Source organism: Choloepus didactylus, chromosome 7 (assembly GCF_015220235.1).
Source record: "Choloepus didactylus isolate mChoDid1 chromosome 7, mChoDid1.pri, whole genome shotgun sequence".
Classification (NCBI taxonomy): domain Eukaryota; kingdom Metazoa; phylum Chordata; class Mammalia; order Pilosa; family Megalonychidae; genus Choloepus; species Choloepus didactylus.
Window position 1 is genome coordinate 85,339,963 of NC_051313.1, and position 23,579 is coordinate 85,363,541.

A 23,579-nucleotide genomic window follows, 5' to 3' on the forward strand; every position below is an offset into this window, starting at 1 on the left:
AGTCAACCTGCCCACAACTCAATTCCCATCATTTTCCCCACAAAGTTGCATGCTCCCTCTGCAAATTTCCTATCTCTATTAATGATACCCTAGTCTAGTCCCCATAGCTAAAACCATCAGAATCATCTTCTGCTCATTCTTCTCCTCTTAACCCCGAATGATTCTACCTCCACTGTCCTAGTCGAGGCATTCATTCTATCCCTTTTGAATTAGGAGAACAATTTCATTGGCTCATTCAGGCACTTATCTACCATGTACTAGGCCCTGTTCTAGGAATATTCAATGACTCAGGAGAAAAGCAGGCTCTGCCTCATGGAGCTTTCAGCCAAAAGGAGGAAGGAGAGGTCAAACAATTATGATAAGCACTTGCATGGGGAAGTACAAGGTGATCTTTTAGTCTAAAATCTAAAGAATCAAAGACAGCGCTCTAGAGGAAGTGATATTTAATTCAGTAGCTGTGTGAGGTACAGGAAGGCCTCTGGCAAGAGAGAACTGTATGTGCCAAGGCCGTGAAGAGGGGAGGAGCTTGGAGAACTGAGGCCTAGTGTGGCTGAAGGGAGAAGAGCAAGGAAGAGTGTGGAATAATGGGTTGAATAGAAAGGCTGAGATCAGTCAGTGGGGCCCTGCAGGCAGCCACTGAAGGGTTCTAAACAAAAAAAACTGTCATGATTCCATTTTTAATTTGAAGATCAGCTTACATTCTGTGGGCAGAATGAATGGGGGGTGGGGGGGTGGGAGGTAGAGCAAGACACTGAGGAGACCAATACAGTGCTTTGGCCCTGAAACAAAGGTGGCTTCAGGTAGGATGGATGGATTAAATGTTAATAAAAGGTAAATTTAGGAGGCAGACGGAATGATGTGGGGGATGAATGAGACAGAGTCATCAAGGATGATGTCTGCTTTCTGACCTGAAGAATTTGGTATAAAGTGGTGCCATTCTCTAGTATCTTCTCCCTTTAATCCAATTTTCATGCCACATCTACCAAATAATCTCTAAATGAAGTTTAATCCCAGAATTACCTGCTTAAAACCCTTCTATGGTTCTCTAGTATTTACAGGATAAAGATAACTATGCTCAGCGTGATGAAAAAGGCCCTTCTAGCAAGTTCCAATGTAGCATTCTAGCCACAGCTAATATTTACTTTCCTCTGCAGCAGTCACACAGAATTAACTGTCATCCTCTGAAGATTCAAAGCCAATTTACACATCCCTGTCTTTGCACAAGCTATATCCTTTACTCAAAATGCTGTCTCCTCTCCTTATTTTGTTGGTAAAATCCCAATTCATTTTGAGACATAGCTTAAATGAAGTGTTCTCTAAGCAGTCTTCCTGAATATCCCAGTCACTGAATATACGAGTATCATAGCTCTTTTCAAATTGGACTGAAAATATTTGGTTATGTGTGCAAATCTCCCTAACTCCCCAACTTTGCCTTTTAGGAAAGTAATCATGCTTTATTTTATTCCTTTTAATCTCCTGTAATGCACTGCCATAGTGACCAGCATATAGTAATGTTCAAAGCACATTTGTTAAAGAAATCCCTTTTACTGAAGAAACAATGTAATAGACCTGTACTGTACAATAGAAATTTCTGCAATGAAGAAAATGTTCTACATAGGCACTGTCCAACATGGTAGCCACTAGCCAAATGTGGCTTTTGAACACTTAAAATGTGGCTAGTGTGACTGAGGAAGTGAGTTTTAAATTTTATTTAATTTTAATTAATACAAGTGTAAATTTAAATAGCTACAGTGTTGGACAGCACTGTAATAGATGATTAATTGTGTTTCTGTAAATGTCAAGCAAAAACTTCTATAGAACATGGAAAAAAAGAATTTCCATTGAATGTGTAAAAGCTCACAAAATAGATTATACATAGTTTATTACATAATCGAATTCTATATATGATTAGACTATTTTTAATAAAGTACTGTAGTTTTAATTTAGTACTACTATTACACTTGATTATAGTTTTTTTTCCATTTGTATCCCTACTTCTGTTCATTATCTTCCTATCTTTTCATTTATAATCTTTTGCTTTCAATTCAAAAAGCACTTTGCACTGTATTTTCAGTTTTCAAACTCAAATTTTCTTCAGTTCAACTAGTAAAATGTGAAATACATTTCATAAAACCTGTTGCAATACCTTCTAGTTTTTCTGATTCAGTCTTGTCATAAAACAATGAAGAAACAATTTACAGTGCACTTCTTCATTTCCCTGCAGTGGTTTCAGAAAGCTTTTTACACTTCATATCATTTTGGCAAAAGGCTTTCCCTGTGCCCCTCCCCGACTAATTGACTGCGGTCAGAACAGCCTGCAATTGACAACCACTAGATGGCACTGGTGGCCAACAGGGTGAAATGTTTACTGGGCCGGCAGCTGCAAACTGAGGAGGTTCAAAATCAAGGTGGGCAGAGATAGTATAACTGCCTGAATGGAAATACGGAACAATGCTTGATTTTTTTTAAAGGTATATGACTTTGGGGGAAAAATGTCTTCTTTTCATGTACATAAGATATTTAACAAGTAAACCAACCTCAATTACAAAGCCCTTCAGTCTGGCCTTTTACCTCAGTTCCCATCCCTCACCATCACTGTCTCCTCCCCAGCTACAATGGCCCCCCGTTGCTGCTACAACCTCAAAGCTTGTGTACTTATTCTTCCTGTCCAAGATATCTCATCCTCCTCTCCCCCAAACATCTATCTGCATGGCTCATGTTCTCACCACTTTCAAGCTTTACTCAGATGTCCCTTTTTCTGGGATTCCTTGACCACCCACTCTCACCTCTTCCTGCTTTATTTTTCTCCAAAGCATATTCTTACCTTGTAACTTCTACATCTTTTCCCCAGCTTATTTATTTTATTTTTGTTTATTTTTGCCCTCCCCTGCTAGAATATGAGCACTGTGAGAGTGGTGATTTTTCTGTTTTGTTTCACTTCTGTATCCCCTGAGGTCATAGCAGTGCCTGGCACAAGGTAGGTGCTCAGTAATTATTTGTTGAATGAATGAATGAAAATAGATTTCAAGTGGGAAATTCCATTCTGAGGTGACTCTGGCAGTGCCCTGTGCAGTCTGTGTTCCCATCTGTCAGCATAAACAGGGGGTTCTCTTTCCAAAACATTGGCTCCAATAGTGGAGTCAGGTTACCTATATCCCTAGACACCCTTGAAAACCTAAAGGAAGGCCATTCTGGCATTCTCATTGCTTCTAGAGGAACTGGAGTTTGAGAAATGAGAGTAAGTAAGGCCTTGAGCAATACTAGCTATCAGGGTTAGAATAATTTTATAAATATGGATCACTTATAAGTCTAGTTAGTATTCATGATAGGTGGATACCTATTCACACAAATATACTTTTAACCAAAACTTCCCAAATACTTTTAGAAGACGTATTTTTCAATTATCTAATTCTTAATATCACAGAGAAAGAAGATACTCACCCTAGATATCAGTTGGGGTTGATTCTTGCAAAGTGCTGAGGATGTTTTTTGTGTGTGGTTGGGAGATAAATGGGCCAACAGTAGATAGCAACATTCACTTAGGAGCAGTAGGAAAAAAATTCTTCAAATATAGCAAAAATGGGTTTCCAAAGGGCCAGTTTGTTGGCTACAGAGGGTTGTGTGTGACTTGGTAAGACCCTGTGAAATCTTGTTCATAATCCCCTGTTTACTGAATATATATCCCAGCTGTGGATAAGGAAGAAGATATTAAATACCAGGTCTCCTTTTTCCAAACACAGCACTCAATTTCTGACTCCTATTTACCTGGCTTACCAATCAGTCAGACAAAAAGAAAAAAAGATAACTTTTTTAAACCTACAGTGTTAAACGAACTTTATATTTTGCTGTATTGTGAAACTCATGAAGACTGAAACTTGGATTCATTATGCTTTTTGGAGACAGAAACTCAGAATATAAATGATACCCCCAAAAAAGGAAGATGGCAGGGGAATAACAGATTCAAAGATGAAAACTAGTCCAGGATTCTCAGCTTTTTAGTAGTAATGTCAAATCTCAGAGCTGCTTTCTATATTTCATCAAAGGCACTCTTTGAACATTATGTCTTAAAAAATAGTTCAGAAAATAGTTGTATTTATGTTCATGCCAAAAGGAAAACAGCTCAGACATTAAAGTAAAAATTTGTTTTCTACTATCTTAGATTTATGAACCCCACCCCCTCCAAAGTGAGAATCTTTCTGGACTCTCATCAGAGGCAATTATGAATTCATTCATTCAAGAATTATTTACTGAGCACCCATAATGATCCAGTCAGCTTGTTAAATATGGTACATAAGAAGAATGAAGAATAATCATGGTCTCCTGATTCTCAAGTTGCTTAGGGAGGCAATAAATGAAGAAATTACAATACAGTAACAATGCTATGCTCAGGAAAGTGCTGGTTGCTCTAGCAGTACTGTTAGGGAAAGCATGTCATTGGAGAATTTCCAGAAAGAATGTCCAACTCAAGGTTTAAAGGAAAAGTAGGAGTTAGCCAATGGGGAAGGGAAAAGTACATCATAGGGATCTACATGGGGAATACCCAAAGGCAAAGAAAACCTGATAAACCCAAGAAAATGAGCAAGTCTCAGAATGGCTAGAATGTAAATTTGGGGATGAGTAGAGGTGGATGACTGTGGGAGGCAGAGGGGGTAATAAGAAATAATGAGGTAAGCTATGTGTATGAATTTATTAAGGGCAAGGGAAAGTTAGTATGATATTTTAAATGAAATACCTGCAGTTTGGAGAATGGATTGAAGGTAAGTAAGAATGAAGGCAGGGAGAATTCTGACAATCTTTAAGATGTAATTGGGGGAAGAGGTGGAATCACAGGTAAGTGCAAAGGGAAGTAAAGATTCACAATTTATTTAGGAGGTAAAACGGGCTCAGCTCCATGGCTGATGGGATATAGGAGTTGAGGATGATGGAGAAATAGAAGCAGCAGCTCAGGTTTCCAACTATAATGCCTAGTATGCTATACTCTGAGCTGTAACACAGGAGAAGGAGATGGTCTGGGAGAAAACATGCTGAAAAAAGTTTTGAGTTTGAGATATCTGAGCATATGAAGATTGTTATATGCATTGGTTGGTTACATGCATCTGAAGTTCAGGAGAGAAAAATAGAGACAGAGATTTACATTAATCTTTTTTTCTTCTTAATATCACATATATGTATTTCATAAAACAGAAAATACATGTTATGTGCAGCACTATGAAGGATTCTTGTTTAATGGCATAGCACAATGGAATAGTGACTGTTCATCAACAGAAAGATCTCACTGTTAACTATCACTAAGGCAAAGATATAAAAACTCATTTGTAAGATACAACTGTACTTGAAGTCACAAGTATGTAGTTAGCATGCTCTCTTAAAACAAGGTAGCAATTACCTAGTGATTAGCTGTTAATCTGTCTATTCAAACTGATTTTCTGTCTCTTAAAAATAGCAAAAATTATACAGGGCTTAAATCAATTTGATGTGGAAAATTAGTTTTCACCCCATATGCTAGAATTTCAGCATTAAAGAGAAATTGATTCTAAAGTGTAGAGCTGGCACGCAGAAAAAAAGAAAAGCATGCCCTACACATGACCCCACATTTCAAATATCACTTGCTAGCAATTCATTAATTCCTATGGTTTGGCAATTCCATGTGCTGAGGGATGCAGAGGTAAATAAGATAGATAGTCTCTGTGTTTGAACACTTTACAGTTCCAATTTCAGAAGTGGATCCTACTCATAGGAAGGAGCCATGGTGCAGCTAGGGTCTGAGGGGGAAAAAAGGGTGTTTATAAAACATGTTTCATAACAGCATTGATATATAGGAAATGGTATTTATCAGTCTCACACTGAAAGAACATAAAGTTATATCAACAATATTTTTATGTCACTGAGTCAGGCACTCTTCTACATGCATTACATATTTTAAATCATCTAATTCTCATAATAACCTTATGAAGTGGATAAAATCTGTGGTGGTTTGGAAGCTGTTATGTATCCCAGAAAAGGCAATGTACTTTTAATCCATTCCTGTGTGTGCGGTCTAGACCTATGGTGGGTGGTACCTTTTGGTTAGGTTATTTCAACTGAGATGTGACCTAGCCCATTCAAGGTGGGTCTTAATCCTTTTACTGGAGTCCTTCATGAGAGAGAGCTAAGGGAGAAAAAACTCCCAAAGGAGCTGAGGGAGGAAGCCACTGAAGCCAGAAGCTGAAAGCAACGAAACCTGGAAGAGAAGGACCAGCAGACGCTGGCCATGTGCCTTCCCATGTGAAAGAGGTGTCCCAGATGCCAGCAACCTTTCTTCAGCGTCTAGGCATCATCCTGTTGATGCCTTAATTTGGACATTTTCATGGCCTAAGAACTGTAAATTGTAAGTTAATCAATTCCATTGTTAAAAGCCAGTTCATTTTTGGTATATTGCATTCTGGCAGCTTTAGCAAACTGAAACAGATTTTGGTACCAGGACTGTGGGGTGCTGTGATTTGCAAATACCAAAAATGCTGGAATGGCTTTATAAATGGATAAAGGGGAGATTCTGGAAGAATTGTGAGGAGCTTGACAGAAAAGGCCTAGATTGCTTTGAAGAGACTGTTGGTAGAAATACGGATGCTAAACGTACTTCTGATGAGGTCTTAGAAAGAAATGACAAATGTGTCATTGCAAACTGGAAGAAGGTGACCCTTGTTTTAAAATGGCAGAGAATCTGGCAAAATTGAGTAGGTTTTACAGGAGTACAAAGAAGAGACAGCACTTATGAGATTGTGAAAGAAAAACAATGGTTAAGAGAGGAGATAGCATTTAGTGAATGTGCTTTTAAAGATGCACTCATTTTAGCAGATGAAGATGGAGGAGGGTGGGAACACTAAGGGAGTCCAGGCGAACAACACAAGCCACAGCATGAAGAGAGAACATGGATCCATGTATCCAGAAACCAGAAACAGGATCTGTACTTTATATATAAAAATATAAATGAGTAGAGGTGATAACCTTGGAAAGCTAGTGGAGCTGATAGATGGGGATTCTAGAATCGCAATATGATGGTTAGGTTCTTGTGTCAACTTGGCCATGTAACGGTGCCCAGGTGTCTGCTCAAACAAGCACTGGCCTGTTACTGCAAGGACATTTGTGGCTGGTTAATAAACCAGAAAGCTGGTTTATTAAATCATCAGTCAATTGATTGCATCTGTGGCTGATTACAGCAAAGAAGGGAGTGTCTTTTGCAATGAGATAATTCAATCAGCTGGATTTAATCCAATCAGTTGAAGACTTTTAAAGGAGAAGAGAGAGAACTTACACTTCAGCCAGCCAGCCTCTCCTAGGGAGTTCTTTGAAGAACTTCATCGGAGTTGTCGGCTCGCTCCCTGCCCTACAGAATTTGGACTCAAGCACCCTGCCCTATGGGATTTGGACTCATTCATCCTGCCTGTTTCAGTTTGCTAATGCTGCCGTTATGCAAAATACTAGAAATGGATTGGCTTTTATAAAGGGGTTTATTTCATTACAAATTTACAGCTCAGGGGCCATAAAAGTATTCAAGCTAAGGCATCAACAAGAGGATACTTTCACTGAAGAATAGCTGATGGCATCCAGAACACCTCTGTCAGCTGGGAAGGCATGTGGCTGGCATCTGCTGGTCCTTTGCTCCTGGGTAGTGTTTCAAAATGGCTTTCTCCAAAATGTCTCCGGGCTTCGGTCTTCGTTCCTGTCTCTCAGCTCCTGTGTCTTTGCTGCTCTCTCCCAGGGTATTTATCTCTAAGCATCTGGGGGTCCTCTCTTAACTTCTCCAGGGCAAACTCTGGGCTTCATCTCTTAGCTTAGCGTCTCCAGACATCCTTCTGTCTGTATCTCCAAGCTCCTCTAAGCATCAGCCAGTGTCTGGGTCAGCTCTTGAGTTCTCTTAAGTACCCCAGTGAACCAATCAAAACCCACCCTAAGTGGGCAGGGTCTACATCTCCATGGAAATAATTTAATCAAAGGTATCACCCACAGTTGGGTGAGTCACATGTCCACAGAAACAATCAAAAGGCTGCATCCAACGAGATTGGGTTAAAAGATCATGACTTTTGTAGGGGACATACTATCTCCAAACCAGCATCTCCACAGTAACATAAGACACTTTAATAAAATCTCATATTTACAGATATCTCCTGTTGGTTCTATTTCCCCAGAGAACCCTAACTAATACACCCGGGGATACTAGAATACCAGGGATCTCAGCATGCATTTAATTTGACAAGTACTGAAAAGCAATGGAAAGTGTTTGAGCAAGTGAGTCACATGATTAGGGCCATGAATGAGGGTGAGTAATCAGATACACTTGTGTGGAAGAGATTAGAGAAGGTGGTTGTTGCAATAATACAGGTAATGGACAAGGAGGGTCTAAACTGCCACTTAACCTTGAAACAATTCCCTGAGGTACATATCATTGTCCCCATTTTATATATATAACTTAGTGATGAGGTGAAATTCAAACACAATTTTATTTATCTTCAAATCCCAGGCTCTTATGCTTGTACTACCCCTCTCCCATTAGTAGATGGTGTGAGGGGCAAAAGAAAGGGGCACACAGGAGAGAAACATGATGGAAGTAGAATTCATCACACAGAAAGGGACTGGTCAGAATGACGAACCACTCCAGATGACACCAAAGACTTTGGTGGTCAGAGAGAAAGCTTCCCTGGGCACACACAGTGTGAGTAGACATCAGGCTTTTAGGAAGGTATTATCAGGAATTTCCAATATACCTTCTGGATTTGCGGGTGACTCCTCACAGAGGTAGCAGTTGAAGAATGAGATTATAGCAATCAAAGAGAACAGTGCCAGGTGGAGTATCTTAAAGCCATTCCCATGTAAGTGAACAAGAGATGGAAATAAGTGGGGATAAGAAACATCAATGACTAACATCCAGATTTAGTGCCTTGGTAAACACAAACAAAAAAGGAATTTTACTAATTGCATTAATTTTAATTTTCTTAATTAAAAAAATGAGAAAATGGTTACTAAAATTTATGCTTATTTTTACTATAAGAACAACATGAGATAAAAGGAAGAATTAAAAAATTGTCAAAAATTTCTGCTTAAATTTTCTATTTCCATTTCAGAAAGATCAGTGTGTTGCCCAATATTTCTAAATTGAACAAGGGTAATACAAGATTATAAAGAATTGCTTTTTCAGTTTCTACCATGGCTGTGAGAGTTTTCCCAAAGGCACATCTGATGAGCAATTTGATCAGACAAATTATAATAATAATCAACCCACAGCAACAGGTTTGAACAATGGACATGTCATATTATCTGGTATATACATGGATTCTTTTAGACCTCAGTGGTTCTTCTGTAATTCTACCTTCCAAATTTATCTGATAGATAAATGCTCTAGAGTTGCAGAATGGGGTAACAATAAAACCCACAAGTTTTGAGAGGATTGGATGTTATTTTAGGTATATATTAAGCAAGGGGTGGTCTCTCTCACCTATGGATGTCCTCTAGTTCTAATTTATTTCTCTACTTTTTAGAATGTATCTGAGGTAACTTGGCAAGAACAAATAGAACATTTAAGATGAAAAATCATTACCTACTGCCACCTACTGTCAATACTGAATTCAGTAGTTGGTTTTAGGTCAATAGGTATGAACACTTCAATGTGACATTATTTGCTTATATCCAGAAATATTAAGAGAAAATATTTGATGTAAATTTCCTAAGAATAGAACAGATACTAATATAATTACTTAAAAGGTCAGAAGGCATACACATAACATCTGATAGCATAAAATAAAAGAGACTCTACTGGAATAGAAGCTTTTTAAAAGTAATACCTGTGATTAATTAACCTTGCAGTTTGGAATGAAAAAGGTAAAGCAGGTGTCAACTTGTATGCGGATATCCCAAGGTAGAATATTATGAATTTTTTTCCCTTTAGGAAAAAAAACTGTAAATTCCATACTGACATATTCGTGTTTCTAGTAAGGATTATGTTTATTTAGCCTTATAATGGAGTGGTTCACACAATTTAGAAAACAAGCCTGAATTATTAAAATTATGTTTAACAAAGACACAGTATTTGTACCAATAGTAATTTATTCACAACTTCTCTAACTGGGACCTTAGGAGAAAATTATTCAGTGCAAGATAAGACCTCCTCCTCCTCCTTTCTATCCCCTCCTCCCACTACCAAATACCATATACCTATAGATGTATATAGTAGCTAATAGTCTTGTCAAAAAGTGAAAATGTACTGCTCAGGATGAAAGCTGCTGAAGATGGCAGGACTCCAGATGATCCATGTCCTGGCACTGGATAGCTTTACAAATATATTCAAATGAACCCCCCATTTTTTTTCTCTGACTTTACATGGAATAGGAAAAATAGAGACCCAAAAAGCCAAATTGATGCCCAAGAAAAGCAACTACCCCTGAATCTGTTATAAACCCCCTGTCATCAGGATCAACTGGAAGCTTGTTAGAAATGTAAATTCTCAGGTCCATTAGACTTAAGGAATCAGAATCTTGGGGGGGGGGGCTGGGAGGTGGGGGGGTGGGGGGTGGCTCAGAATCTGTGTTCTCTCTGGGTGATTCTTATATACTCTAAATGTTGACAAGCACATCTTTAGACAATGAGGAAGAGGTACCCAAAAGAAGGAGAGAAGCTCAGAGTAAGTCAGTGTTGTAATTCCTTCTTCCTATAGAAGTCAAGTTAAAAGGAAATTACACAGAAACCAAATGAAAAGCCAAATGCAAGTCTCTCTTGGTCTCCCAAGAATCTCTCCTGTTGGAAAGCAAACTTTACAAAGATAAGGAACACTCACTTCCAAAATAACATTTCTCCTAAGAGGGGTCCCTCACAAAGTGATTTTGTTATATTACAGGACACCAAATTCTAATATAAAACGCATTATGAGGCAGGTTTTGGATTATAAACTCTCCTGCTCCTCTCTTTTGGTATGAATATTTGGAAAGTCACACTAAATGTCACATCACTGGTCTAAATTGCTATTACTGTGTACATGTATGATATGGCTATGTTACTTCAGATATTTTTCTCTGACACATTCAACTTGCAGACTTCACTCACCATTTGTAGATAAAGAAACTGTGGTTCTGAGCAGGGAATTTCATGTATGAATTAGGTTTCACATCTATCTGAGAATGGTAGATTCCAATTTACCAGTTCATGTCTAAAGAGTAATGTGGCCTAGGATGGGAGTTACAGGAATAGCCAGCCCCTTCCCCGGAGTTAGAGCAAGAAGGTCCCCAGGAAGCCTGAAGGTTAATCTGGGCCAATCAATCAGTAACATCTGCTTCTGAATGATTTTGAACATGAAAACAGTGGGAAAAGAGATAAACAAACAAAAGAAACTTAAAATAGTATGTTTTCACATGTAACAACGTAACTCTGGGGCACTATTAGCATTCTACCACCTTTAATCCTCAAAGCCTGAGGAGGCACCATAAGGCTGAGAACACTGAAATCCTTTTTTGGTGACCTTAACCAATGTAAGAATTAGATAACTTAACTATCGACTCTGCTGCTACTCCATTTCCCAGTTAGCAGTATTGTTTGAAAATATAATATTTTCATCCCTCCAATTTTCTTTTCTTCATAAGACACATTATCTTATTTTTGGTGAATGATGTATTTCACTCTTATTTATTTGCCAATAACGAAACAGTCTAATCTTGATCTTCCATTTTTAGTAAACATCACAGAAGTTTTTGATTAAATCCAGTTGATTAATCATTATTTTCATTAATTGTCTACACAAAGTAGTGCACAAATTGTATTTCTCCTTCCTGACAACATAGGGTCTCTTGGCAAACTTGATTAATTTGTTTTGCATCCAAATTAAGTGAAGCATAAAAATAAATACAAGTTGTTTCCAGAAACCTGATGAAAAATTAAATATAATATAAGAAAAAACATACTACTTAAAAAGAAACATTTGTTCAGGCTTTGTTATTGATAAAAAGAAAAATGCCTTAGTGATTGTTATCGTAATTTGCAACTTTTCTGAATTTATATTGTCATTGTGTGTGTTTGGAACAATATAATGGCTGAAATTAGCAACACTATACTCAAAATCATAAAATAATACATATTGACCACAGAGAGGCAATTGAACAGTTTGAACTCCCTTATACAAATCAAAGCCATTATGGAAAACTGAGTTATTTACAAATCCTGCTCTCTTGATAAAATAATTTGGAGAGGAAGTGACTGTACATTGCAAAGCTAAAGATAGATAAATCAGAATATCCTCTTTTATTTGATTAAATAAAAAACATTAAACCCTACAGAGGCATATTTGAAATTAACAGTCACATAAAATTTTTGATCAGTAGTACAATTTGCACTTAAATAAAGAGGAAAGATTAGGATATATGCAAAAACTATTGCTCAGTACGTATACTTATTTTTCTGCCCTGTATAAGCACTAATTTGTTTGAAAACGTTATTTATTTCCTTGGAAATTATTTGGTGTACTTTCAAATCATATTGAAAAGAGTAAAATGAAATTGTTAAGGTCAATACTAAAACATGTGTAGTGTAATACAAATAATTAAAATAATTTTTTTAGTTTTATATGGTAATTTTCAAAGCATCTATTATTTCAGCCTGCCTGAAATCATGAAAGCCAGTAAACAAACCTACCAGTTAAAGTGCAATATCTTTCTTGTAAATAGATTTGCAAAATGTTTTCCAAACAGCAGGTGGCAATCTTTGTAAATTTAATTGCAGCAGCAAAATCGTACCTTTGTATATGCAGATGGAAAACAGTTTTAAAAGACCAGTTAAGAATCTTGGTATACTCAGGCTAGTTTAGATAACTTCTAATATTAAAAGGGTCTTATTTAATCACGCCTACTGTTCTAATGAAATTCCTTCCTGGGCAAAATAAACGTTTTTGTTCCATGCTTCCTAATTCTCAGGCAGCATAAGAAGAATTTCACAGTGCTAATCTGCGTATGTATCTTCCTCAACAAAATCCTGCAGGCTGATTACATCATTCTGAATTCATGCAGCTTTAAGCATTAACAAAACTAATTTTAGATCTTTTCTTAAGTTCTAAAAAACTCCACCAACATATTGTTACTTTTAAAGTCCAGTTTCTGTTGCTATTCTTAATGTTAAAGTGTGATAAGTCTTTAGATTTCTAACGATGGAGAATTAGAAAGTTGCATGTCCCGGATGGCTCTGAGAATTTCTTTTTCTTTTTTTTTTTTTTTTTCCTAAATTGAACTATTCATGTTGGGTAGAGACAGAAATGCATAGATTTCTTAAGCGAAAAGGACCCTCAGAAACCCTCCAGCCAGTTCTACTCTGCACACATGAATCAGATAGCCAGAGAGATAAAAAAACTTGTCGACAAAGAGTTACTAGCAGAGATAGAATTCTACTTGTGTCTTCAAATTTTCTAAATTCAGCACTTTCCTCCATACCATAGCTGCAAAATTTTACAATTTCATCTCACAACCTTTTCTAGTATGTTTATAATAATTTTGAATATGGTATCATTTAAAAACCCTGATCTTTACTTACTTATTGAGTCCTCAATGTGCTAATAATATTTTAGGGAATGAACGCAGGATTAAGAGGGAGTTTTTATTTTAAATGATCTTTTAAAATATGTGATCTTCTGTACTCTGGGCAATGTCTGACACTTTATTCTTTTCTATGTGTGTATGTAAAATCCTGTAATGTAGTAGCTGTTCCATTCTTTCATTACTAGTTAAGATCTTATAGTTCTATTTTGAAAGGTGTTCTTCATAGGACTTTCCCTTTTACAGTGGAAAATGGGGCAAGGTTAAGTAAACAGAGATGTCCAAAGTCACACAATGTGCCAGTTTAGATGTTTTATGCCCCCAAAACGCCATGTTCATTAATGCAATCTTGTGGGGACAGATGTATTAGTATTGATTAGGTTGGAATCTTTGGATTAGGCTGTCTCCATGGAGTTCTGACCCACCCAACTGTAGGTGATAATTCTGATTATATTATTTCCATGGAGGTGTGGCCCTGCCCATTCAGCAAGGGTCTTAATTAAATTACTGGAGCCCTATAAGAGCTCAGAGAGAAGGAAAGGAGTTCAGTGCTGCAGCTTAGAGAGACGTTTTGGAGACAGCCATTGAAAGCAGATTTTTGCTGATGCTTTGGAGATACTAGCCCAGAGTCTGCCCCAAGAAGCTAAGCCTAGAGACATTTTGGAGAACGCCATTTTGAAACACAACCTGGGAGCAAGCAGACACCAGCCACGTGCCTTCCAAGCTAACAGAGGTTTTCTGGACACCAATGGCCTTTCTCCAGTGAACGTATACTCATGGTTATGACTTGGTTTGGACACTTTTATGGCTGTAGAACTGTAAATTTGTAACCAAATAAACCTCCTTTATAAAAGCCAATCCATTTCTGGTATTTTGCATAACGGCAGTATTAGCAAACCAGAGCACACATCAAGGTGAAATTAATTAGAAGCAGAATTTAAAAGCTTCTAAATTTCAACATCAACTCCTTATCATCTCATTTAGCTATCTAATACTCAAGTCTTTGTATTACTAATATATATGATCTAAGGGAACTCTCAGTAAGCAAATATTTCATTAAATTTAAAAAAAAATAGTATCTCCACCAATTTGAACCAAGTTCAGAGTTGCTATGTTCAGTACGGCTACCTTCATATTATCGTCTCTCAATATCATTTTTCAGCAAATAATTTAAAAACCTAAGCAACCAAAACTATGAATCAATAATGGAGGGGGGAGGCGTGGTTAGGGGTATGGGAGGATCTGAGTTTCCCTTTTTTTGTCTTTATTTCTTTACTGGAGTAGTGAAAATGTTCTAAAAATTGAAAAAAAAATAATTGTGTTGATGGATGTACAGCTTTATGGTGGTGCCGTGGGCAATTGATTGTACACTTTGGATCTTTGGATAGTTGTATGGTATCTGAACAATCTCAGTAAAAAATATATATATATATATACATGTATATATAAAATAGATTGGGGTGATGAATGCACAACTATATGATGGTACTGTGAACAGTTGATTGTACACCATGGATGACTGTTTGGTATATGAATATATCTCAATAAAACTGAATTAAAAAAAAAAAAAACCTATAGCAGAAATATTCTATGACGCATAAACAAAAGATGCCCCTTACATTACTGAAACAAGGAAATTGTCACTTATCAATAGCAATTGAATTAGTACTGCCCATAACCAATGACAGTATTTTTAATGCTTATTTTTCAGATCACAGAATATCTCCAAAGAGATAATTTGAGTTCATTCTCACCAGGGCATCGCTGCTCACTGCATCTTCTCACTTCTTCGCCTGCTCCTTCACACTGCTGACCTGTTATCACTGCACCCTGGCAAGTCCTTATTCGCCTTTCCCAGCCGCCATCGCAGGATTTGGAACATCCACTCCAGTGACCCCACTGATTCCACTGACCATTGGCTGAAAGAAATATGGCAGCAGTTTAACACACAATGCTTTCAGACTTTTTAAATCTGGCGACAATACTGTCCCTTCATTTTTATTTACGCCACTACCACGAATAAACGTAACTCAAATATCTGACTTATTGGTCAAATACAGAACATTGTTATTAACAGAAGTCTATATAGTCTTGTCAGACTCTTCAAGTGGAAATTGAACCTTCCTTGTAAAAAGAACAGGTTGGGTGCTAAACTTCAACAACTTTATCAGTATTTAATCTCAGAACCTCCTGGATTTTTTATTTTATAAAGAAGACTTACAGTAGAATGAGCTCTGAGCTAATTGGCTTTATTTACTAGAACTACCTAGTTATTACCTGATTATCCCATGACCCTCTCAATGCCTCTATCATGTTTTATAAATGGCAGGCCCCCTTTATATACAAGAATCAGGTCTTACCTGTACACTCAGGGTTATAGCACTCTCTGCTTTCTGCCCATGGTCCTCTGCATTCAGAGCCCCCATGAGCGGCTGCAGAGCACTGCCTGCTTCTTTGCTGGGTCCCATTGGAGCATGTCACTGAGCACTGGCTCCACGAACTCCACTCCTGCCACTGTCCATCAACTACCAAAGCAGAAAAAGAGCCTGTGTATATAAATCTTCTAGGAGGGAAGGCTATACATAAAGCATTGTACATGGTATAATGAAGCTTGACCATGAGTCCAAATCAACTCACTCTGAATTAATACATTGGAAGGCTACTACTGGAAAGAACTACTATTATTTTATCTTCTCTGTTTCCTTTTATGCAGTATCTCTTTATATTCACTTATTCCTTAAACAAGTAATTATTGATCACTCAAAAATGCCAGGCTTTGTGCTAGGAGCTAGATACATACAGCAGTGAACAAAATAAACAGTGGTCAATACCTCATAGAGATCATATTCTAGGGAAGGAACATCTAGAATTAGTTAAACAATATCATATGAAATAAATTAATTATAAGTAGTGCTACAAAAGAGAATTTCAGGACACTATGAGGTAATAGTATAGAAGGTCTGGGGAGTCTTCCTTGAAAAAGTGAGGTTTCAGGCAAGCACTGAAGGATGTGAAAATACTTAGGATAAGGGTATATTCCATGAAAAGGGAAATGCAAAGGTCCTTGGCATAGGAAACATGGCAATTTGCAGGAACTAGAAGAAGACCATTGTGAATGGACTCTAGAGAGTGGCAAAAAAAGGCAGAGGCAAGATTATGTAGGCATTTTGTCAGCTGTGTTAAGGATTTTGGCAATCATCCTCAGATCATTAAGAAGCCACTGGAGGATTTAAATAGGGGACGTTATGATCAGATCTAGTGGAGGAGGAAGGGATTTCAGAAGAGAGTGATGAGACAATGCATAGGGAAAATCCTGGAGAGATTCAAGAAATACTCAGGAGGTATGATGAGAGGATCTCCTGAGGCATTAGCTATAGGAGCTGAAGCAGAGAGAGGATAAAGATGACTCCCAGGTTTCTGGTGATGAGAATTGCATATGGACTGTTGAACATGACACGTCTTTGAGATAATCAAATTGAGATTCATTTATCAATTTATTCTGTCAAATAATTATTGAGAATCTATTCCTAGTCAGACCCTGTGATGAGGGTTATGGGAGATATAAAAATAAAAAAAATATGGATTCCTCCTGTAGACAGCATTTTGAGTGAACTACGTCAGAAACAAAGGCAAACACTATAATGCCTCACCCATAAAGACTAACTACAATGTGTAAACTCAGAATTGAATCTTAGAGCACAGCCAAACAGGGGAGTGATTATTGTAATGGTCCCTAGATTGCAAGCTCTTACAGCAGTCACATCTATTCCTGAATTGTAATGGCTATCTCCAGATTCTGAGATGCTGATCCCTTTGTGTATAACCTGATTGATCCCTGGAACTTTGGGTATCTGTGTGAACACCTGAAACGCAGAGCTAGAGTTTGGCAGATCTGAATGCCAGTATTAGCGCATACAGCAACTGTTAAAAAAGCTGAAAAAGAGTCCAGACTTCAATTAGAGATATTAATGAAGCAGATCTGGTTAGGACTAGGGCAAATTGGGCCAAAGGGTAAAGGACAATACTGACTCTGTTTTAAAACTTCAACTTCCATGTGAGGCCAAGGAAAGAGATGTTTATTTGTGCAGGCTCTATATTTCCTAAACAATTTAACTCATACAGTTTGTTCAAATACCATAATTACATGGACCTTTGAATAGGAAGTGAGACCTGGTAGGATTGTATAGGTTAGTGTAAAATAGCGACACACCTCACAGTAATTTGGGCAGAGAATAAAAATATACATGTAGGGCCCCCCCTGAGGAGCTGGGAGAAAATGTGGAAGTGTTGGACTTCCTCACCTGGATTGTTGCTGACGTTGTCACAAACAATGAGGACTGGCGTTTTGTTGTACCGAGCCCTCTATCTTTGGGCTTGCCCTTATGAAGCTCGTTACTGCAAAGGAGAGGCTAAACCTGGTTATAATTGTACCTAAGCGGCTCTCCCTGAGTACCTCTTTGTTGCTCAGATGTGGCCCTCTCTCTCAAACTAAGCCAACTCGGTGGGTGAACTCACTGCCCTCCCCCCTACATGGGATCTGACTCCCAGAGTTGTAAATCTCCCTGGCAACGCAGGATATGACTCCCGAGGATGAATCTGGACCCAACATTGTGGTATTGAGAAAATCTTCTTGATCAAAAGAGGGATGCAAAATGAAACAAAATGAAGTTTCAGTGGCTGAGATATTCCAAATGGAGTTGAGAGGTCACTTTGGCAGGCACTCTTACATGCTATATAGATAATCCTTTTTAGGTTTTAATGTATTGGAATAGCTAGAAGTAAATACCTGAAACTATCAGACTCCAACCCCGTAGCCTTGACTCTTGAAGATGATTGTATAACAATGTAGATTACAAGGGGTGACAGTGTGATTGTGAAAACCTTGTGGATCACACTCCCTTTATCCAGTGTATGGATAGATGAGTAGAAAAATGGGGGCAAAAACTAAATGAAAAATAGGGATGATTTGGGTGTTCTTTTTTATTTTATTTTTTATTCTTATTTTTACTTTTTCTGGTATAAGAAAAATGTTCAAAAAATAGATTGGGGTGATGAATGCACAACTATGTGATGGTACTATGAAGAGTTAATTGTATACCATGGATGATTGTATGATATGTGAATATACCTCAGGAAAACTGACTTTTAAAAAAAAAGCAAAAAAAAAAAAAAAGAACATAGATCCCACTCTCAAAAATCTTATATTTAGTAGAAGACTTATGTACATAAATAAGTAAATAAAAGTTTAAAAGCCAATCACATCTTAACATATTACATAATGTGTTTATCTATCAGAGAACAGATCACCTCTACTTGAGAAGTAATTATGTTAGATTAGCATGGTGAGATTTGGATAATTTAGGCAGGAGATAGTATTGACAGAGGCATAATCCCATAGGCCGTAAAATAAAGTGAGCAAAGGAACCAAACAAAAACATTTAACAGATTTGGAAAGTATAAATTAGTGCACTAGCACTTGGCTATTTACTTTTTCAAATATCATTCCATAGTTCTTAGTCAATTTCATTTCAGGTGAAAGAAAATTCACAATAAATTCATACTTCTGATACAAAAATAACATTGCTGTGAAAACCCATTCAAACAAATGAGAAAGCTGGGCAGAATATGTGTAAGTACTTTCAACCTAATTTCTAGCCTTGCATGTAGCCATTATAAAAGAGATTGTTTTATAGGTATCTAGCTGTACTTAATAAACTTTGTGAGATTAAAAATCACAAAATGCCAATTTAATCATCCCATTCATTAAACTGTAAGATCTCACTTTATTAAAAGTATCTGATACAATCTTACTAGCTATGTAGTCTATTTGCCAGACCAAAAAGAAAATCCTAATGAATCAAAAGGACATTATAAATGATCAATTTCCTCTCCTTTTGACTTCAAAGGTGAGCATGTTTTTCATTTCAGAATTTTCCTCTTTAAAGATAACACTTTTTGACCTTGCCTCATGAACTAAACATTCTGAGAAAGGTTTAAAAAAATGAGATTCATGCTCTGCACTTTACAATCTATTGGGCAAAAGAATGTATAGATACACAAATTATTGAGAACATTCAGAAAGCAAAACATAAACAAAGATGAATTGACAACAACCTAATTTAAGTACTGAATTACTAGAAAGGAATATGTGATGTCCTTAAGGATTCTTCTTTGAGATAAACTTTGCATAAGTGTTTTATGAATGTAATAGTTGCACACTCACTGGCAAAAAAGAGAGGATATGTCTTTCCAGCTAAGAGGATGTGGGGTCAGGAATGAGCAAGTCAAATGTGTAATTCAGAGAGAAGATTAATTTGACAGGGAGTTGAATTATCTGTGAGGAATAAGAAAAGACCTTGCTGAAAAGAGATTAGGAAAAATGAGAGTATCTATTTGTGAGACGTTCTGCTCTTCAGATTTGCCCTGCAAGAAGACTTTTGCATCAGGATTAGAAATTAAAAAAAGATGTGAAATTCATTTATCTGTAGTATTAGTTTTGCAGTTCTTGGCCAATGTACACATTCTATGCTTTGGCTAAAGGTCAAGAGTGAGTTAACATTAGATTTGAGAGGCCATTTGAGGTTCAATGCTACCCTGAACATCAACAGAGCCCGTATTTTAGATGTGAACAGTTTTGTTTACAAAGTCAGTTACAAAAAAGAAATAATAATAAAATTGAAGATGTATCAAGTGGATGTACTTTGTGTTTTGATTTTACAATGAAAACTGGATGTTTCTTTTATTGAACATTAACTGGACCATTATCAAAGAATTGACTGGAGAAAGCAACTGAATGGATATATAGTAAACAAAAGAGGAAAAACCCAATATTTCCTCAGTGTGTCAAATCCAAATTATTGAGAAAATGGAAAACTGTGAAGTCAGAAAGAGGGCAAATATGAATTTGATTTAAAGGATTAAATAGCTCAAGGAGAGGAATATATGAATTTAAAGGATTAGATGACAGAAAGATGTATACATATACATGCAAGAATTTCTTTAAATGCCAAATGTGAGGGATTGTTTTTTACTTTTAGATTTATTGTCTAAAATAATAACAGAAAAACAAATTCACTAATGGTTGTGTCCTTTTTAGGACATCAGCCCCAAGACCTTTCAGAAAAATGGTAGTGTCATTTTACTGTAAAGGAAAGAATGGAGGAAAGAATGGTTTTGAGGAGGTGACATTAAGAGTTTTGTTAGACATGTTAATCATGACAGCCTACTGGCTATCCAAGTGCATATGTGCATTATATTTCAGGGAGAAATGTTGAGATATTTAAAAATAAAAACCACTTATCATATTATATTCCTAGCGTTTCTTTTTCTGTAACCACCCATGTAGGGATTACAAGAAGTGAAGGTACTGATTTTTCTTTTATATGATGCTCAACTGGGAAATCAAAATGTTAATAAAGCTGCTGCTTCTTCAGCCCTGCATCCAAGTTTGGCTTTTTACTTGGTTCAGTAGGAGACAGCAGAGTCCATCACACCTCTCCCCTCCTCCTGCTGACCCCATGTGTATAGCAGACCACTGACATTTCTAAGAGATACCTCCCAGGGTCACTGCAAACCCAAAAATTTGACAATATCTCCAAAAGTTTGTTTCTAAAACTGTGTTCCCATTGGTTCTTATTGCAAGCCAATTAATTAACATCTTGGCATTCTGTCAGGAAAGGGTTCTCCAATAAGTCTGGAAAATATAAACACTCGATAGTCCATTTTGGAGTCTCATAATGCATTCCCAAGTAAAGATTTGTAGCAAACCTATGCTGTGACTGGCATTGTTCTAGCTGACCCTGGGGAACAGTAGTGATGAAGACCTACTAAGCTCTGTTGTAATGGAAACTGAATATAGTCTGGGGGGCTGTGTGAGTAAACCAGAGTTTCAGCTAGAGGTGTTATAAAGACACTGTCATAAAAGTGGGTAATGTGATAGAGAATACTTCGTGAGATCTCTTTGAAAAGAAATCAGAGCTGAGTCCTGAACCACTAGAAGGAGCCAGCCATGTGAAGACTTGTGGAAACCTCTACCACAAGCGCAAAAGAAGTGTTGAGGTCAAGTAATCTTTGTATATTCAGGAACAAAGAAAAGGTTGTGGCTCTTGGGGATCACGGAAAGGGAGAAGTTGGCTTAAAGAATGGGTTCAGAAGGTGTGCAGAAGCCAGATTTTATCGAGCCCCGTAGGTGGTGTGATTAAGTAAAATGGGAAGCCACGAGAGGATTTTAAAGTAGGAAAGTGAAATGATAATTATAATTCACATTTTAAAAGTTGATTTTGCTGCTGTGTAGAGAATGGATTGTTAGAAAGGTAAGAATGGGTACTGGGGGATGTTAAGGGACTCAACATGGTGGAGAAGAGCTGGCGGGGAGAAGATTCTGGAGCGTAGCTTTGAGGTTATCTGATTTAGCGACTCTAAGTTGGAGAGTTCAGATTTGCCTTGAGTTGGGAGCTACACAGGGGACTGACAAGGGTTCCAAGACTGAAATGTAAAATATCTCAACCCTGTCTTTGGGCATATGCTGAAGAGCATAAATCTATGCTTCCTGCTTATTTTATTTTAAAATAAACTACATAAGAGGGAAATTTAAAATGCAGTATCACTTTTAAAAATTAGAATTAAAAATAGAAGCAAGTGATCATGGAATTAAAAATAGAAGCAAGTGATCATGGTAAGGCAAAGAATGGTAAAAAAAAAAATTGGTAAAGAAGTAAAGAAAAAGTTTAAATGAGAAAAAAATATTAAATAGCGAAAGAAAGCAAGCCAGGGTTAACACAATCCATTAAAAATATTTTCAGCTACAAGCTGAAGAGCACCAGGATAATGCTAAAAACCTAACATATCACAAAACTAATACCAACAGCTATATAATAGATGAGAAGTCTAAGAAGGTAAAATCCAAATTAGTTAAAGAACAGGTTAACGGGACAGCATATGAGTTTCAAATTATATCATCCTCATCCAGAGACAAAGACCTTTGAACCAAGGTCAGAGCAAATGCTTAACATTTTTCTCACTCTGCTTCATCAGAAAAGACTCCCTGCAAAGGGGCCACAGGCAGGTCAGTTTACGCTCCCATAGATGCTGAGGATCAAAATTTTAGGTCCACAAAACCTGAAGCTTCCCGCTCTAGTTAACAGAGGTACTTGGGTCCAGCTGTCTTTTTGAGGACCTATCCTTGGGTGATTTTTTCCTTCTTAAGGACTGTAAGAGAATGCAAATATGCCTAAAGGCTACAAACTGGCAGCCTCTCTCCACGCGGGTGCTAGCTTGAGAGGAAAGCATTTTTCAAATGCAGGACTGACCTGTATGACACTACTCAGCCTCACACACTGACACAAGCCCATCTATACTTCCCCCTAGAACAAACCTGGCAGAAGAAATCTTTTGAGTCTATCATTAAGACTGTAGATAAGAAACAAAGCTCAAAAGTTATCATAATATCCTAGGTTTATTTGGCCTATTTCCTCCAAAATCCCTTACTTTCGAAGGAATATACAAGGAATGATAAATATTCTCCAGTTTACATAAGGTTTTATACTTTTCAAGGTACTTCTATCTAATTTTAATCACATATCAGTTCTCTGATATGACAGGGTAATGAATATTGGCTTCCTATTATAAATGAGAAAATTGAGGAATATGCCTAAGCACATATTTCTAATTAAGGACTGGGGCTGCCCTTTAATCCATGTCTTCATAGTTGTGGACCTCTGTTTTCACACTGAATCATGTAACTAAATTCATTTATACTTATTTCAGTATCTACTTTAAAACATTTATTTCTCAATAATAGAGCTTTCATTGGTTTTAGTTTTTAATCTGTCACTTATTATTATTGTTCTCTATGTGGACTCTATTATGTAAGATTTATCAGATTGAGAATTGCCAAAACTGGTACAACAAGGAAGAACAAGCCTTAATATTAATCATTGGCTCCTTTTGTTTCCAACTGTTGATGGAGTAAAAAAAAAATATTACCAAAATGTTAATTACTATAAAGTAAATTATTATAAAACTTGAGGCTTTGGTCTCCCT

At 37.0% G+C, this 23,579-nt stretch overlaps 1 protein-coding gene across 4 annotated transcripts in view; it reads right to left on the reverse strand.

Moving 5' to 3' along the window:
* Window positions 1-23,579, reverse strand: part of ADGRB3 (adhesion G protein-coupled receptor B3) — a 772,638-nt gene that overhangs the window by 413,945 nt on the left and 335,114 nt on the right. For all 4 annotated transcript variants that reach the window (XM_037842636.1, XM_037842635.1, XM_037842634.1 and 1 more), the window contains 2 exons: window positions 15,899-16,063; window positions 15,293-15,457 (listed from right to left, as the gene is read on the reverse strand). In XM_037842636.1, coding sequence (XP_037698564.1) covers window positions 15,293-15,457; window positions 15,899-16,063 — 330 coding nt within the window. The remainder of the gene's footprint in view (window positions 1-15,292; window positions 15,458-15,898; window positions 16,064-23,579) is intronic.